We start from the raw sequence: 18,197 nt of genomic DNA, 5'->3' as shown, positions 1-18,197 counted from the left end.
GGGTCTTCCTTCCAGGTGGATTAATTTTGCAAGTCCTGTCTAATGTAAGGACCCACCCCACTTTGCATCTTAAGAAGACAGAACTCTTGGAATAGCTCTTCCAACAGGAATCCTTATTAAGAGAAAATGGTTGCAGGCATGCTAGACAGGACTTGGGGTTCAAGCTCTCCCATTCAAGGTTTTAAGGGGTTCCCCAGTAGTCCCACCCAATCAACCCCCCTTCCAGTGATAGTTTCAAGTATCACAATTCCATCCCCTTTCTTCTTCCGTCTGTATGGAGACTTCAGATAACTACATGAAAGGCAATTACTCTTCTTTGATATGTTAACGCTTAGAGGCCACAATAAACACACATTCAGTCCTTTGAAGTGTGCTGAAGGAAGTGAGGGCCATAACGCCCCTTTGCTCTCCCCCTTTTCTCCCTCTTATGGCAGAATCCAGAGAAGGCAGAATTGGGAGTTTCTATGTTTGATAATTAAAGATGAAATATAATTGGATTCTGACAGGTTGGAGGTTTATTTATATTTTTTGGGTTTATTTTTTAAAAATTTTTTTATTTGGATCTCTTGGCAGGTTCTTTAGGAAGAGAGTTTGGACGGCATGCAAAGTGGTGATACATCGGAAGAGAGTACGGATGACCCCCTTAGTAGTAGGCCACGAGGAGCACGACAGCCGCGAATAGTAGTGATCGGGGCGGGCCTTGCTGGCCTCTCGGCAGCCAAAACTCTCCTAGCAAACGGCTTCACGGATGTGACGGTCCTCGAAGCGTCGGATCGAATCGGAGGCAGAGTCCAAAGCGTGAGACTCGGTAAGGGCGACGGCACTGACATGGCGTAGAGTTTCCTTCCTGAGCAGGGGGTTGGACTAGATGACCTCCAAGGTCCTTTCTAGCTCTGTTATTCTGTTATTCAGTTATAAAATGGCGTAGGGTTTCCTGCCTGAGCAGGGGGTTGGACTAGATGACCTCCAAGGTCCTTTCCAGCTCTGTTATTCTTTTATTCAGTTATAAAATGGCGTAGGGTTTCCTGCCTGAGCAGGGGGTTGGACTAGATGACCTCCAAGGTCCCTTCCAGCTCTGTTATTCTGTTATTCAGTTATAAAATGGCGTGGGGTGTCCTGCCTGAGCAGGGGGTTGGACTAGATGACCTCCAAGGTCTCTTCCAGCTCTGTTATTCTGTTATTCAGTTATAAAATGGCATGGGGTTTCCTGCTTGAGCAGGGGGTTGGACTAGATGACCTCCAAGGTCCTTTCCAGCTCTGTTATTCTTTTATTCAGTTATAAAATGGCGTAGGGTTTCCTGCCTGAGCAGGGGGTTGGACTAGATGACCTCCAAGGTCCCTTCCAGCTCTGTTATTCTGTTATTCAGTTATAAAATGGCGTGGGGTGTCCTGCCTGAGCAGGGGGTTGGACTAGATGACCTCCAAGGTCCCTTCCAGCTCTGTTATTCTGTTATTCAGTTATAAAATGGCATGGGGTTTCCTGCTTGAGCAGGGGGTTGGACTAGATGACCCCCAAGGTCATTTCCAGCTCTGTTATTCTCAAGGATGGAGATGGGATGCTGAAGTTGCAGAGGGACCCCCAGCATACCGGTTCTGGTCTCAGAGTATGCAGGATTGATGTTTTAAAGATTTATTAATTTATTAAATTTGTATCCCGCCTTTATTAATTTATAAAGTAACCCAAGTTGGTGACCATATTTAATACTCTTTCCTCTTCTTACTTTCCTCACAACAACCCTGTGAAGTGGGCTGGGCTGAGAGAGAATGACTGGCCCAAAGTCACCCAGCCGGCTTTTATGCCTAAGGCGGAACTAGAACTCACAGCTTCCTGGTGATTAGCCCAAAGTCACCCAGTTGACTTTCATGACCAAGGCAAGACTAGAACTCACCGTCTCGTGGTGATTGGCCCAAAGTCACCCAGTCAGCTTTCATGTCTAAGGCGGGATTAGAACTCACAGTCTACTAGTGATTGGCTCAAAGTCACCCAGTGGGCTTCCATGCCTAAGGTGGGACTACAATTCACAATCGCCTGGCGATTGGCCCAAAGTCACCCAATGGGCTTTCATGCCTAAGGGGGGACTAGAACTCGCCGTCTCCTGGTGATTGGCTCATGCTTAAGGCAGAACTAGAACTCGCCGTCTCCTGATTTCTAGGCCAGTGCCTTCACCATTGGCTCTTTTGTATGTGTGTGTGTGTATGTGTATATGTGCGCGTGCGCAAATTGGAGAAATGGGTACATGGTAGAGAACTCCTAGTATCCTTAAAGTCGATCGTAATTTTTTCAGGGTGTGGGAATCAAAGGGTGAAATAGACGCCTTAGGGCAGTGGTTCTCAACCTTTTAATGCCGTGACCCCAACCGGTCGTAAGTCGAGGACTATTCAACGGGTCGTAAGTCGAGGACTACTCAACTGGTGCAGCACCATTTGCAGAATGGGACTTTTGGCGGGCTCAGCAGGGCAGAGACAGCCTGGACAATTCCTATTGGCTTTGGAAAGCCAATAGAATTAGACTCTATTCAAGAGAGTCTATTCTATTGGCTTCCAAAAGCTAATAGAATAAAAGGGAGTAGCACAGCTAAGGAAAAGGGGGGAAAAAATGGCGGACTGCGTTGTTTGGCGACCCCCGTGAAATGGTCGTTCGACTCCAAATGGGATCCCGACCCACAGGTTGAGAACCACTGCCTTAGGGCCATATACATTCAAATTCGCACTCAAATTCTCTGAAAAGACCCAAATCTGGGTTCCCCCTTGATGCTGACTGTCGGAAAGTGGCAAAAACCAGGGTCACGTGACCCAAGGACACCACAACCCTCATATAAATATCACCAAGCGTCCCGAATTCGGATGACGTGACCGTGAGGACGCTGCAAACGGTCGTGGGTGTGAAAAACAGTCACTAGGACCCTCCTTTTCGCTGCCGTTGTAACTTTGAAACCGTCACTAAACGAATAATTGTAAGTCCGGGACTATCTCTACTTGGAATTTCTGTTCTGAGCTTCTGATGGTCTTGAAAATTCCTGGCCGAAGTCTCCTCTTTCAAACTGGTAAATGGGAAAAGCCGGTGTTAAAAAAAGCTGCCGTTCCCCCCCCCCCGTTCTGTCCCTGGGCTAGCCTTGCCTCAGTTTACCTTTCCTCTGATTTTTCGGGTCACAATTCTGCTACTGTTTCCTGGGGTCCAAAGGTCCTTCCGCTTTCGCAGTGAATGTTGAGTGAGAAGTTTTTTTTTTTCTCCCAGCCTTTCGTCGGCCTCGGATACATGCCGGGTCTGCTGGTCCGCATTATAAATACCTTGTCTTCCACCTTCGGGCGCCTATAAATAGCACCCCCCCCTGGAGCATTTTTGGCAAAAACAAAACAAATCCTTGCCGACAAACAGAGCAATTAATTGTGTCTTACATCCTGGAAGTGTTTCTTCCTGGGATCCTGTCCTCAGTTGACACATGCTTCCTTTCGTGAATGCCAGTACAGAAGTTTTTATTAAAAAAAAGAAAAAGTGAAAAATAATCAGGGCCAAAAGCCACAAACCCACATGCCTAAGAATTCTCTATTTCCCACTGTATTAAGTCATCTGCTTAATAACACAATATCCCCTTTAATAAATCAAGAACCATTAGATATATATTGCCTGGGTTAATCAGTAAGTCAAACGTATTCATAGTATTTAATTTTCTTTTCCCTTTTGGATCTAATTTTTAAATCCTGAACCGATAAAACCCTTGTTTTCGACTGATTTCCAAATGTTTTAAATCTGATAATCGGAATTCCCCTTGTCTCAACATCTCCCGAAAGAGCTTGTATTTATTAACTGGGAGAATTGTAGCTTAATCTTCCTTTTCTCTGACCTCACACCCTTCCATTGGGTTGATCAACACCCAGCAGTAAATTAAACCAGGAGGCATCTGAAGAGCTTCTGGGAGGGAAGCAGACCAGAAAGGAAACTTAACGAGTCCAACATCCGTCTTTTCAGCCAAGAACTATGAGCGTCGTGCGGCCCTTGGCGACAAATCTGGAAGGGGAAGTGGGGTCCTCGGCTGCCAAAAAGGCCGGGGTCCCAAAATAGACCCCGGTCTGGGCGTTCTGCCAGACAGGACGGAAGTTCTTCACTGTCCCAACTCCTTAGAGGACCATCGCGTCTGTCAACACACCTGTGCGATGTTTCCTGGTTTCGGCTCTTGGGGTAGGGACGTCAGCGGGGCCGGCTGGGATGAGGCTTGAGAAATGGCACGATCCGTCCAGCGTTCTCACGAGAAAGACGGGTCCCGTTGACCCGCCAGGGTGCGATTCGAAAAATTTAGGGGGCAAGTCAACCTACTGTAGCTTGCACCCAGCACTGGCAGAGACAGGGCTGTTCCTGCGCGGGCTTCCATCAACCCAACACTGGAAGTTTTCAAGAGGAGACTGGACAGCCATATTTGTCTGAAATGATTTAGGGTTTCCTGCCTGAGCAGGGGTTTGGACTAGATGACCTCTAAGGTCCCTTCCAACTCTATTATTCTATTCCATTCCATTGTCTTATTCTATTCTATTCTTCTTATTTAATCCTATCATATCCTATCCTGTCCTGTCCTATTCCTATTCCTATTCTATTCTATTCTATTCTATTCTATTCTATTCTATTCTATTCTATTCTATTCTATTCTATTCTATTCTTCTTATTTAATCCTATCCTGTCCTGTCCTATTCCTATTCCTATTTCTATTCTATTCTATTCTATTCTATTCTATTCTATTCTATTCTATTCTATTCTATTCTATTCTATTCTATTCTATTCTATTCTATTCTATTCTATTCTTCTTATTTAATCCTATCCTATCCTGCCTTGTCCTGTCCTGTCCTGTCCTATCCTATCCTATCCTATCCTATTCCTATCCTATCCTATCCTATCCTATCCTATCCTATCCTATCCTATCCTATCCTATCCTATCCTATCCTATCCTATCCTATCCTATCCTATCCTATTATCATTATTCTATTCTATCCTATTCTATTCATCAATGAGAATAGAGCTGGAAGGGACCTTGGAGGTCTTCTAGTCCAGCCCCCCACTCAGCAGGAGAACCTATACCATTTCAGACCAGTGACTGTCTAGCCTCGTCTTAAAAACCTCCAGTGATGAAGCGCCCACAACTTCTGGTGGCAAGCTGTTCCACTGGTTAATTGTCCTCACTGTGGGGAAGTTTCTCCTTAATTCCAGGTTGCTTCTCTCCTTGATCCGTTTCCACCCATTGTTTCTTGTTCTGCCCTCTGGTGCTTTGGAAAATAAGTTGACCCCCTCTTCTTTGGGGCAGCCCCTGAGATACTGGAATTCTGCTCTCGTGGACCCCGTGCCCAATTCCTGCAGCCGTTCTTCATATATTTCCATTTCCAGTGAGCCCCGGGGGACACTGCAACCGGTCATAAATATGAGTCAGTTGCCAAGCATCTGGATTATGATCACGTGACCAGGGGGAGGCTGCAATGGTCATAAATGTGAAAAATGGTCATAAGTTCCTTTTTTCGGTGCTGTTGGACTGAAGTACTATACTGTACTTTGAATCGTCACTAAACAAACAGTTGTAAGTCAAGGACTGTCTGTATTGATGAAGAGAGCATTGTGACACATTTGCTTGTCCCCCAAATTATTGGCAGGACACGTCTTTCCACGAGGTCCTTTAATCTGCTTCCCCTTTATGCTTCTTGCATAAATTAAGGGTTGATTCAGTGAGTGCAGAGACTCTTCTCCTGTCCTTCATAAGGAGCCAGTTGGCCTACTGGTTAAAGAAGTGGTTCTCAACCTTTTTAATGCCGCGACCCCCAACCGGTCGTAAGTCGAGAACTACTCAACCGGTCGTAAGTCGAGGACTACTCAACTGGTGCAGCACCGTTTCCAGACTGGGGCTTTTGGCGGGCTCAGCAGGGCAGAGACAGCCTGGACAATTCCTATTGGCTTTTGAAAGCCAGTAGAATTAGACTCTATTCAAGAGAGTCTATTCTATTGGCTTTCAAAAGCCAATAGAATAAAAGGGAGTTTCACAGCTAAGGAAAAGGGGGAAAAAAATGGCAGACTGTGTTGTTTGGCGACCCCTGTGAAATGGTCGTTCGACCCCAAATGGGGTCCCGACCCACAGGTTGAGAACCACTGGGTTAAAGGAATCAGGCTAGAAAGCACGAGGTCATGAGTTCAACTCTTACCTTAGCTGGGCAACTTTACGCCAGTCACTGGGAGACGGTGAGTTTAGTCCTGCCTTAGGCATCGAAGCCAGTTGAGTGACTTTGGGCCAATCAACCAGAAGGCGGTGAGTTCTAGACCCGCCTTAGGCATCAATGCCAGCTGGGTGACTTTGGGCCAATCAACAGTACTGGTCCCGCCTTAGGCATCGAAGTCAGCTGGGTGACTTTCGGCCAATCAACCAGGAGATGGTGAGTTCTAGTCCCGCCTTAGGCATTGAAGGCAGCTGAGTGGGCCAATCAACCAGGAGATGGTGAGTTCTAGTCCCGCCTTAGGGCATCGAAGACAGGTGGGTGACTTTGGGCCAGCCCCTCTCTCTCAACCCAACTCACCTCACAGGGTTGTTGTGAGGAAAATAGGAGGAGGAGGAAGTTGTGTTGGATTTGTTTGCTGCCTTGAGTTATTTATAAAAAAAAACAATAAAGGTGGGATAGATGGATGGATGGATGGATGGATATAGATAGATACAGATAGATACAGATAGATAGATGGATATAGAGATAGAGATAGATTGATGATAGATAGATAGGTAGATAGATAGATAGATAGATAGATAGGTAGACAGATAGGTAGGTAGATAGATAGATAGATACATAGGTAGGTAGGTAGGTAGGTAGGTAGATAGATAGATAGATAGATAGATAGATAGATAGATAGATAGATAGATAGATAGATAGATAATAAATAATCATTCAGACAATTCCTCTGATTGAGGGTGGTCAGTAGCCTCCATGTTGGCCCTGGCGTTATAGATTCCTGGATCTGATGATCTTGCTTTGATTCTCCATTGGTTTGGATAAGGCAGATCTCTTTCTCGGATCCACCTTGGTTTCCCTCTCTAACCCTCCCTCCCTCCCTCCCTTCCCGTCGCAGCGAACGCAACTTTTGAACTGGGAGCGACGTGGATCCACGGTTCGAATGGAAATCCCGTCTATCATCTAGCAGAAGATAATGGCTTACTCGAAGAGACAACCGACGATGAGCGGAGCGTGGGTCGCATCAGCCTCTACTCCAGGAATGGGGTGGCCTATCACCTCACCAGCAGCGGGCAGAGGATCCCGAAAGACGTGGTTGAAGAATTCAGTGATTTATACAACGAGGTTTGTAGATCGAGGCTCTGGGAAAGCCCTTGCTGATCTCTGAAGGTCATTTCTCCTTCCTTCCTTCCTTCCTTCCTTCCTTCCTTCCTTCCTTCCTTCCTTCCTTCCTTCCTTCCTTCCTTCCTCTTTCTTTCTTTCTTTCTTTCTTTCTTTCTTTCTTTCTCTTTCTCTCTTTTTCTTTTTGTCTTCCTTCCTCCCCCTCTCTCTCCTTCCTTCCTTCCTTCCTTCCTTCCTCTTTCTTTCTTTCTTTCTTTCTTTCTTTCTTTCTTTCTTTCTTTCTTTCTTTCTTTCTTTCTTCTTTGTATCTTTCTCTCTCTTTATCTTTCTTTCTCCCTCCTTCCCTCCTTCCCTCTCTTTCTCTTTCCCTCCCTACCTCCTTCCTCTTTCTTTCTTTCTTTCTTTCTTTCTTTCTTTCTTTCTTTCTTTCTTTCTTTCTTTCTTCTTTGTATCTTTCTCTCTTTCTCTTTCTCTTTCTCCTTTCTTTCTTTCTTTCTTTCGTTCTTTCTTCTTTGTATCTTTCTCTCTTTCTCTTTTTCTCTTTCTCCTTTCTTCTTTCTTTCTTTCTTTCTTTCTTTCTTCTCCTCCCTCCCTCCCTCCTCCTCTCTCTCTCTCTCTCTCTCTCTCTCTCTCTTTCTTTCTTTCTTTCTTTCTTTCTTTCTTTCTTTCTTTCTTTCTTCTGTCTCTATTTTTCTCCCTCCCTCTCTCCCTCTCATTCTCTCTTTCTCTTTCTGTCTCCTTCCCTTCCTTTCTGAAGAAACCAAGTTTTCCTTCTCTGACAAATCTAGACCAGTCTTTAAGGTTAAATTTAGGAAAGGAGAAAAAAAAACAAACAAACCCAACTTCCTTATGTAACGTCATCCAGTTGTTTTACTTATTTTATTTCAATTTCATTTATTGCCGATGAATGGGAAAAATAACCACTTTAGATAGCTTTGCAAGAAGGCTGGATCAGTTATCTGGCCTGGATTATCTGTGGCTTCCGGTAACAATGACTGTTTATCGTGGCTGGAGTGATAGAACCATTTCTTAAAGTCTGGCTGTGGGGAAGGAGCAATCGTTGCCCAGTTAATAAGATTGGTGACCTCTTTGTTGCCATATAGAAGATTACATGGGCCTCCTTATGTTTGGTGTTTGGGAGTAAATCACATGCAACATTTTTTTTTGCTCCTAAGGACCTTCATGGGGGATTCCCAGACTCCTTAGAGACTGTCAGCATTGTGTTGGCTTGTTCATTAGCGAGCTACATTCATTAATATCCTCTTACTCAGAGCATTCCTAGCATCATTTAAAAAGCTGGGAATTAGGATCAAGGTATTAATCAATGGTCTACAGTCCCTTCTCTGCTTTTGGGACGCTATGCCCGGCCTTTCAGACCGGTGTTTGAAAATCAGGGCTTTTGGTTTGCTCCAGACACCGGAAACCCAAAGGAAGTAAAACACCGGATTTATTTTATTTTGCTTGTCTTGCAAAAGTGGGATCTGCTTTCTTTCGGCAAGCTGCTTAGGAAGGCTTAAGCAACCTGGTGCTGAACAGAAGATTATATCAGATTTTTGCCATAATCAAAAGAGTGACTATTATTTTACAGAGGCTGGCAGGTGGGCAGGTAGTCCTCGACTTAACAATAGTAATAGTAGTAATAGTAATAATAGTGGACGTGGCAGTGCCTGGAGACAGCAGAATAGACAAGAAAGAACTGGAGAAGATCACAAAATACAAAGACCCACAAATAGAAATAGAAAGACTGTGGCAAAAGCAAGCAAGGGTAGTACCAATAGTTATAGGCGCCTTGGGTGCAATCCCAAAACAACGGGAGCACCATTGAACACCATTGGCATTGACAAATTCGCTATTAGTCAATTGCAAAAGGCGGCCTTACTAGGCACTGCTTCCATCCTGCGATGATACCTGTAATACCATCAAACATCCACATCTGCCTATCCCAGGTCCTTGGGAAGGGCTCGATAGGTAGACAAAAATGCCAAATCCAGTCTGAACATCTGGCTGACTGTGCGATGATCAATAATAATAATAATAATAATAATAAAAGTTGGAAGGGATCTTGGAGGTCATCTAGTCCAACCCCCTACTCAGGCAGGAAACTCTATACCATTTCAGACAAATGGCTGTCCAGTCTCTTCTTAAAAACTTCCAGTGTTGGAGCATTCACCACTTCTGGAGGCAGGTTGTTCCACTGGTTAATTGTTCTCACCGTCAGGTTCATTTAGTTCCTTTAGTGTCCGTTCAAAGTCACAATGGCCCTGAAAAAAAAAAGTGACTTAGGGCCATTTTTCACACAACTGTGGCGGCGTTCCCACGGTCGCATGATCGAACTTAGCGAATGGCAGGCGTTTATGAGGATTGCCGTGCCTCAGGGTCACGTGATCACCAGCAAAATCAACAGGGAAGACAGATCCACGTCACAATTCTGTGACCCACTTCACAGCTGCAGGGATTCATTTTAAGAACCTTGGCGAGAAATAGCATAAGATGGCTGCAAACTCAGCACCCCAAACTTTCAGTCACAATCCCAAAGGTGCTTTCCCCCCCCCCAGGGGGCAACTGGACTTCTTTGTTTTTCATTGAAGATGTTTCGCTTCTCAGCCAAGAAGCTTCTTCAGCTCTGACTGGATGGTGGGGTCCTGCCCTCAGGTGCTCTGGAGAATAGGTTGACTCTGAGCTTAAGTACTGGAAGATGCTACCATATCACCCCTAGTCTTTCTCTTTGTTAGACTAGACCAGGGGTCTTCAAACTTGGCCCCTTTATGACTTGTGGACTTCAACTCCCAGAATTCCTCAGCCAGGCACGCATGCCTGGCTGAGGAATTCTGGGAGTTGAAGTCCAAAAGTCATAAAAGGGCCAAGTTTGAAGACCCCAGGACTAGACTTACTGAGTTCCTTCAGTTGTTCCTCCTGTGGTTTAGCATCCAGACCCCTGATCTTCTTTGTTGCTTTTCTCTGGAGAGTGAATAAGATTGGCTTGAGATGGCAAAATTGCTATCTTCTTCAGTCTGGTCCCTTCTAGATTTGTGAAAACCAGCTGGAAGATCAAGAGACCAGACTGAGGAAGGTTGGTTCTCTCTTAGATGAGTTTCCATCCATTACTTCTTGTCTTCACCTTAGGTCAGGGGTCTTCACACTTGGCCCTTTTATGACTTGTGGACTTCAACTCCCAGAATTCCTCAGCCAGGCACACTGGCTGAGGCATTCTGGGAGTTGAAGTCCACTCCTCTTAAAGTCTATATCAGGGGGTCTTCAAACTTGGCTCTTTTATGACTGGTGGACTTCAACTCCCAGAATTCCTCAGCCAGGCACACTGGCTGAGGCATTCTGGAAGTTGAAATCCACTCCTCTTAAAGTCTATATCAGTGGTCTTCAAACTTGCCCCTTTTATGAGTGGTGCACTTCAACTCCCAGAATTCCTCAGCCAGGCACGCTGGCTGAGGAATTCTGGGAGTTGAAGTCCACCAGTCATAAAAGGGCCACGTTTGAAGATCCCTGCGCTAAATACATCAAGAGGATGTAATGTATGTGAAAGATAAGAGTGTTCTCTAACATTCTCTAACCTTCACCGCTTCCAGATAAGTGGAATTCCCCAGCTAGCAGACCCACAGCTGAGAATTCTGGGAACTGGTCTCAACATTTGGAAGTTGAATTTATAGGGTCAACATGGGCCTAATATATACCGGACGATTGTCAGGTTGGGAAGGAACGGCTTCCATCCGTGTTCTCTCATCAGGAGAAGAACATCCTAAATGAAATCTTGTCTTCTGATTCTTCTGGAGCAGGTGGAAAGTGGTGAGAGCTGCTTGGGTTCTTGACGCTCTCTGCTCTTATGCACCTTCTCTCCGTCTCGAAACAGGTCTATAACCTGACTCAGGAGTTTTTCCAGAATGGTAAACCAGTCAATGCCGACAGCCAAAATAGCGTGGGGATCTTCACGCGAGATGTCGTGCGCAAACGCATCAAGGCCGATCCAGACGAGTCGGAGACGGTCAAGAAGCTGAAGCTTGCCATGATCCAACAATACCTGAAAGTAAGGAGGGGATGGGAGCCAATGGGGTTTCGCGGTTGAGGCGCCAGGCTGAAAACAGAATGACACGAGTTGGAAGGGACCTTGGAGGTCTTCTAGTCCAACCCCCTGCTCAAGCAGGAGACCCGATACCAAGGGTCTTCAAACTTGGCTCTTTTATGACTTGTAGACTTCAACTCCCAGAATTCCTCAGCCAGGCACGCTGGCTGAGGAATTCTGGGAGTTGAAGTCCACAAGTCACAAAAGGGCCGAGTTTGAAGACCGCTGCCTATACTGTTTCAGACAGGTTTTTGCCCAATCTCTTCTTGAACATCTCCAGTTATAGAGCACCCACAACTTCTGGAGGCAAGCTGTTCCACTGGTTAATTGTTCTCCTTATTTCTAGGTTGCTTCTTCTCCTTGATTAATTTCCATCCGTTGCTTCTTGTCCTGCCTTCAGGTGCTTTGGAGAATAGCTTGACTCCCTCTTCTTTGTGGAAGCCCCTTATATATTGGGACACTGCTATCACGACACCTGCTAGTCCTTCTTTTCACTAAACTAGACATTCCCTGAAACCGATGAGACTACAGCTCCCAGAATTCCCTCATATTTTATGATTGACAGCAGTTGTCTTGAGAGGTGTGCAGTTTGCAATCCAAACTTAAGTTCTCACATTGGTGAACGCTGTAGTATATATGATGTGGAGCTCAAAACTTGGTGGCCCGCCATACATTCCTCATACTTCAGGTTAGAAATATGGGCCATAACATCTCATAGAAGCATTGTGTCTGATGCCAACCCCTGGGCAGATGGTCAACTGTATTAGGTTGTTAAGAGGTAGTCTGGAATAGTGAATAAAGGCATGGAATCAGAAGTTGGGAGATGGTGAGGTCTGGTCTTGTTTCCACCATGAAGCCAGCTGGGTGGCCTTGGACCCTATCTCAACCCTACAAGAAGAAGACCAGGGAAAACCACTTCCAAATATGCTTCCAACAAAATGCAAGACTTGTCCAGGCAGTCACCAAGAGTCCAAACTGACCTGAAGCCATCACCACCCAAAAAAAAATATGGTGCTGGTGGACAATGAATAGGATTGGCTTAAAATTTCGATCTTCTTCAATCTGGTCCCTTCTAGATCTGTTGAGATGAAAACCAGCTGGAAACTCGAGAAATCAGACTGAGGAGGGTCTGTGGTCAGGGTAAACCACTAAGTACATCAACAGGACGTAACGTATGTGAAAGATAAGAGTGTCCTCTAACGTTCTCTAACCTTCACAGCTGCCAGATGTGTGGACTTCAACTCCCAGAATTCCCCAGCTAGCAGACCCACAGCTGAGAATTCTGGGAACTGGCCTCAACATTTGGAAGTTGAACTTGTAGGGTTAACATTGGCCTAATATATACCGGACGATTGTCAGGTTGGGAAGGAACGGCTTCCATCCGTGTTCTCCCATCCGGAGAAGAACATCCTAACGGAAATCTTGTCTTCTGATTCTTCTGGAGCAGGTGGAAAGTTGTGAGAGTAGTTCTCACAGCATGGATGAAGTTTCTCTCAGTGAATTTGGGGAGTGGACCGAGATCCCCGGAGCCCACCACATCATCCCTTGCGGCTTTATGAAAATCGTGGAGATCCTGTCCCGGTCTATCCCGGAGTCGGTCATCCATCTGAACAAGCCGGTCAAGTGTATCCACTGGAACCAGTCCATCAGCAAGGAGATCGAGCAAGTGGCCGACCACAACGAAGACCGCCTGGAAGACAACGCAGGGTACAGCGTCCTGCTGGAGTGCGAAGACTGCGAGTTCATCTTGGCCGACCACGTCATCGTGACGGTGTCTTTGGGGGTCCTGAAAAAGCGCCACGAAGACATGTTCTACCCGCCGTTGCCTGACGAGAAGGTGCTGGCTATCCAGAAGCTGGGCATTAGCACCACCGATAAGATCTTCCTGGAATTTGAGGCGCCCTTCTGGAGCCCGGAATGCAACAGCTTTCAGTTCGTCTGGGAAGACGAGGCCGAAGCTGAGAGCCTCACCTACCCGGAGGAGCTGTGGTACAAGAAGATCTGCAGCTTTGACGTCCTCTACCCGCCAGAGCGTTACGGCCACGTCCTGAGCGGCTGGATCTGTGGCGAGGAGGCCCTCATCATGGAGAAGTACGACGACGAAACCGTCGCGGAGATCTGCACCGAGATGCTTCGCAAGTTTACAGGTCTGCGCTTCTTCCCGTTGGGGTGGAGAAGGTGGGAAGGACCAGGTGGTGGGGTGGAGAGCGATGCAGGGATGGGTTCTGCAGGTCCCCGTTGTGGCTCTCCCTGAACTTAATCACAGTGCGGAGCCGTGATTAGTCATGGGGCCAAGGCTTAGCTAGGTAGTTCCAAGGAGTCCCATGAGGAACTTCATCATTGTGGGAGGAGCCACATCCCATTTATGGTGGGAGCAAGGCAGAGGTAGGTGCTTCCAAGGAGACTCATAAGGAACATCATTGTGGGAGGAGCCATGTCCCATTTATGGTGGGACCAAGGCAGATGTAGATGCTTCCAAGAAATCCCATGAGGAACTTCCTCATTGTGGGAGGAGCCACGTCTCATTGATGGACCAAGGCAGATGTAGATGCTTCCACCTACATCTTCCTTGGTCAAGGAATGGGATGTCCTTCTACCTACATTGGCCTACATCAGGGGTCCTCAAACCTGGCCACTTTATGACTTGTGGACTTCAACTCCCAGAATTCCCCAGCCAGCCATGCTGGGAGTTGAAGTCCACAAGTCTTAAAGTGGCCAAGTCTGAGGACCCCTGGCCTACATCTCATGTTGAACTTCATTAGAAAAGGAACACTGAAGGGGACACTTCCTTCGAATTAAGCTTGAATTTTGGTAACTAGATGGAAAAATCAAGGACCTTTTCTTGGAATCACTATGGAAGGGATTGGTGATCCCTGTCGCCTTCCGTTGTGTTGCTTGAACTTCGTAGTCTAGTCAACAACTAGATTTTTGACCAACGTTTGGTCTACACCAGGGGTAGGCAACCTTGGCTCTTTTATGTCTCTGGACTTCAACTCCCAGAATTCCTGAGCCAGCCATGCTGAGGGGAAAGGGAGAGGTTTCCAAGCTGAGCCATGCTGGCTCAGGAATTCTGGGAGTTGAAGTCCACCAGTCATAAAGCAGCCTAGGCCTAGGCCAGAGGTAGGCAACCTTGGCTCTTTTATGACTGGTGGACTTCAACTCCCAGAATTCCTGAGCCAGCCATGCTGAGGGGAAAGGGAGTGGTTTCTAAGCTGAGCCAGGCTGGCTCAGGAATTCTGGGAGTTGAAGTCCACGAGTCTTAAAAGAGCTAAGGTGGCCTTCCTCTGGTCTACACATTTCAAAAGAAATCAAAAATGTACTCCTTGGTCATCTGTCCCACTCTCATCTCCTCCTCCAGTCATTTCTTAACGTGGTTTGAGGATGTCCAAACCACGTGAAGCTTTCAAGTTATTTACCAAAATTACAGACGATACGTGGCTTTGCAGAATAGACATATGGGCGAATCATATGTTACACCTCAGTCGTGTTGCTGAGGTGTATTTTCTGCTGATCCGTCTGTTTGCTTTTTAATTTGAAGATGCTGCCAGCAACTTTTCCCAAAGCAGAAAAACCAGTTTTAAGGAGAATTGTTTTGACTGGTTTCAGCTTGTGGTTTTTTGTTTTTGTTTTCATTCTTCCACCTGGGCCTGACCGTAAATAAATGGTCAGATAACTCTGCAACCGTCATCAGAACGAGCCGGATGCAAACTTTTTAATAATATTTATTTAACGGTGGACCCAAATTCCCCTTGATTTTTTTTTTAAACTCCTGTCTGTTAAACCGGCTCTCCGCAACCAAAACGTCATACTTGCTAGAATAATCTCTTTTTAATCAATACAGATAGTCCTCGGCTTAACGGCCGGACTTGAGCCCCAAATTTCTGTTGTTAAGTGAGGCATTTGTTTTGCCCCACTTTACAACCTTTGCTGCCACGGTTGTTAAATGAATCGCTGCAGTTGTTAAGTCAGTAACCTGGTTGTTAAGTGAATCTGGCTTACTCATGGGCTTGGCTGGTCGGAAGGGCGCAAAACCGGGATCACGTGACTCAGGGACGCTACGACTGTCGTAAATGCGAGTCGTTTGCCAAGCCTTTAAATTAGGGTCACGTGACCACAATCTCCTTTTTTTTTTTCACTTTAGGGAATCCAGACATTCCGAAACCTCGGCGGATCCTTCGATCCTCTTGGGGCAGCAACCCCTATATCCGCGGCTCTTACTCCTACACGCAGGTAGGGTCGAGCGGAGCAGATGTGGAGAAACTTGCGAAACCCTTGCCTTACACAGAGAGTTCCAAAACAGTGGTAGGTATTAGTCCTGCTAGCACTGATGACGTTAGCTAGTTGGGTCATGAAACGTCCGCAGGAAAAGTACCAGGCTCAGAGAGCACCAAGGACCCCACAGTCGTCGTCGCCCTCCTCCTCCTCCTCCTCCTCCTCCTCCTCCTCCTCCTCCTCCTCCTCCTCTCAGCAAACCTTACTCTTCTAGCATTGATGCTATTAGCTAGTTGGGTAATGAAATGTCTGCAAGAGAAGGGTAAACATAACAAGTATAAACATAAAAATATTAACAAAACAATAACATAGCTGAATATATCAGGCGCTATATAGAATATCATAATTTTTATATATCTGTTTATTTATATCCTGCGTTTATTACTTTATACATAATTCAAGACAGCAAACGTACCTACGGTAATACTGCTTCCTCCCCCTATTTTCTTCACCACAACAACAACAACCCTGGGAGGTAGTTTGGGCTGCAAGAATAGCCCAAAGTCACCCAGCTGGCTTTTATGCCTAAGGCGGGACTAGAACTCACCGTCTCCTGGTGATTGGCCCAGAGTCATCCAGCTGTCTTTCGTGACTAAGGCGGGACTAGAACTCACCGTCTCCTGGTGATTGGCCCAAAGTCACCCGGCTGGCTTTCGTGCCTAAGGCGGGACTAGAACTCACAGTCTCCTGGTGATTGGCCCAAAGTCACCCAGCCGGTTTTCATGCCTAAGCCGGGACTAGAACTCACCGTCTCCTGGTGATTGGCCCAAAGTCACCCGGCTGGCTTTCGTGCCTAAGGCGGGACTAGAACTCACCGTCTCCTGGTGATTGGCCCAAAGTCATCCAGCTGTCTTTCGTGCCTAAGGCGGGACTAGAACTCACCGTCTCCTGGTGATTGGCCCAAAGTCACCTGGCTGGCTTTCGTGCCTAAGGCGGGACTAGAACTCACTGTCTCCTGGTGATTGGCCCAGCCAGTCCACCCAGCCAGCTTTTATGCCTAAGGCAGCACTAGAACTTTCCATCCTGTTGCCTTCACTGGTAAACCAGACTAGATCTTCCGACATCTCTTTTGACTCTGGAGGAATCTAGAATATGTAAATATTTTCTGAAGTTATTCCTGGTGTCCTCTTGGTTCCTGAAAGGCCGTGTGATAGAATTGCTTTGTGATGTGAAGTAATGTGATAGGAGGCAGGTAGTCCTTGGCTTACGACCACAACGGACCCCAAAATTTCTACGGCTGAGTGAGACACTTGTTAAGTGAGTCCTGCCCCATTTTACGACCTCCCTTGCCACCGTTGTTAAGCCCTGCAGTTGTGAAGTTAGTAAAATGTTAAGTGGCGTTGTCCAAAGGTCGCAAAAGCGGATCATGTGACTCCAGGATATTGCGACCGTCGTAAGTGCGAGTCAGTCGCCAAGCCTCTGAATTTGGATCCCGCGGCCACGGGGAGGCTGCCACGGTCTTGAGTGTGAAAAAGTGTCCTAAGTTTCCCTTTTTTTCAGTGCCTTTAAATCAGACATGTCAAACACAAGGCCCGGGGGCTGGATGCGGCCTGCGACATGGTTTCATGCGGCCCATGAAGCCATCCTGGAAACAGTGAGGGAACGGCCCCCGCTGCCTTGGCCCTAGCCCAGGCCGGCCGGGAGCCAATGTACAATTTTGTGGTGGCCATCTATGCTGAAACGCATTCAGTCTTAGCTCCACAAGGCCGTCTGGAAACAGCGAGGAACCAGCCCCTGCCACGTCACCCGTGCCGCCTAGGTGCATGCTGGGGAGGGGTCACCCTTTGTGAGGAATGAAGAAATGCACCATCGCCTGGAAGTGGCCAGCAAATGGCCCTCGCCTGCTTCACCTATCCGGCTTGATGGGCTCTGCCCTGGTCCCCCCCCCCTTCTGCCAGAGACCCTCAGATCTGTCCCACTCCTGCCCAGGCCCCCACAGGCACCCTTGATACGAACGATGTAGAGCTGGCCACGCCCACCCAGCAGGCCACACCCACTCCATCCACACCCACCCAATAGGCCACACCCACCTTGGCCACACACACCCCCCCAGGGCAACCGCAATGCTGATGCAGCCCTCAGTGAAATTGAGTTGGACACCCCTACTTTAAATGGACCGTCGTAATTCGATCCGTAGTGTTGTTAATTTGTGAAAAACGTTTCTTAAGTTCCTTCCCTCTTTCTTCTTTCTCCTCCGGCGGTCTCCCTCACCTGGGTCTCCAGCCTCTGCAGGTGATGTTTTCGGGCGAGGCGACGCACAGGAAGTACTACTCCACTACCCATGGTGCTTTGCTGTCAGGCCAGAGAGAGGCGACCCGTCTGACCGAAATGTACCAAGATCTTCTCTCCTGCAAGAATTGAGACGGTCGGGGGACTGGCAGAAGACCTTTTCCACTCTGAATTCCTTTTTACTGTTGGGCATCTTAAACCAAAACTTTTTCTTTCTTTCTTTCTTTCTTTCTTTCTTTCTTTCTTTCTTTCTTTCTTTCTTTCTTTCTTTCTTTCTTTCTTTCTTTCTTTCTTTCTTTCTTTCTTTCTTTCTTTTCTT

At 46.8% G+C, this 18,197-nt stretch overlaps 1 protein-coding gene across 3 annotated transcripts; it reads left to right on the top strand.

Moving 5' to 3' along the window:
* Nucleotides 1–550: 550 nt before the first annotated feature.
* Nucleotides 551–18,197, top strand: LOC120310213 (spermine oxidase-like). 3 transcript variants are annotated; one of them, XM_039348369.1, is made up of 6 exons: nucleotides 551–808; nucleotides 7,082–7,308; nucleotides 11,168–11,341; nucleotides 12,822–13,524; nucleotides 15,519–15,607; nucleotides 17,873–18,197. In XM_039348369.1, exons 1-6 carry the CDS (start codon nucleotides 601–603, stop codon nucleotides 18,008–18,010), a joined length of 1,539 nt encoding a protein of 512 aa, XP_039204303.1. In that variant the 5' UTR covers nucleotides 551–600; the 3' UTR covers nucleotides 18,011–18,197. The 3 variants fall into 3 exon arrangements, with proteins under 3 accessions (XP_039204303.1, XP_039204302.1, XP_039204301.1); XM_039348368.1 differs by having other exon boundaries at nucleotides 552–808; nucleotides 12,825–13,524; nucleotides 15,519–15,679; XM_039348367.1 differs by having other exon boundaries at nucleotides 552–808; nucleotides 15,519–15,679.

Source organism: Crotalus tigris, unplaced genomic scaffold (genome assembly GCF_016545835.1).
Source record: "Crotalus tigris isolate CLP2741 ecotype Arizona unplaced genomic scaffold, ASM1654583v1 scf7180000018151.1857312, whole genome shotgun sequence".
NCBI classification, from domain to species: Eukaryota; Metazoa; Chordata; class Lepidosauria; order Squamata; family Viperidae; genus Crotalus; species Crotalus tigris.
Note: the sequence above shows the minus strand (reverse complement) of the source record. Positions and strands in the feature narration are given on the sequence as shown.

Coding starts and splice junctions, on each gene's coding strand:
- LOC120310213 (XM_039348367.1), top strand. CDS start 601: ATGCAAAGTGGTGATACATCGGAAGAGAGTACGGATGACCCCCTTAGT. Junction 809..7,081: donor AGTCCAAAGCGTGAGACTCG/GTAAGGGCGACG, acceptor TTCCCGTCGCAG/CGAACGCAACTTTTGAACTG. Junction 7,309..11,167: donor TCAGTGATTTATACAACGAG/GTTTGTAGATCG, acceptor GTCTCGAAACAG/GTCTATAACCTGACTCAGGA.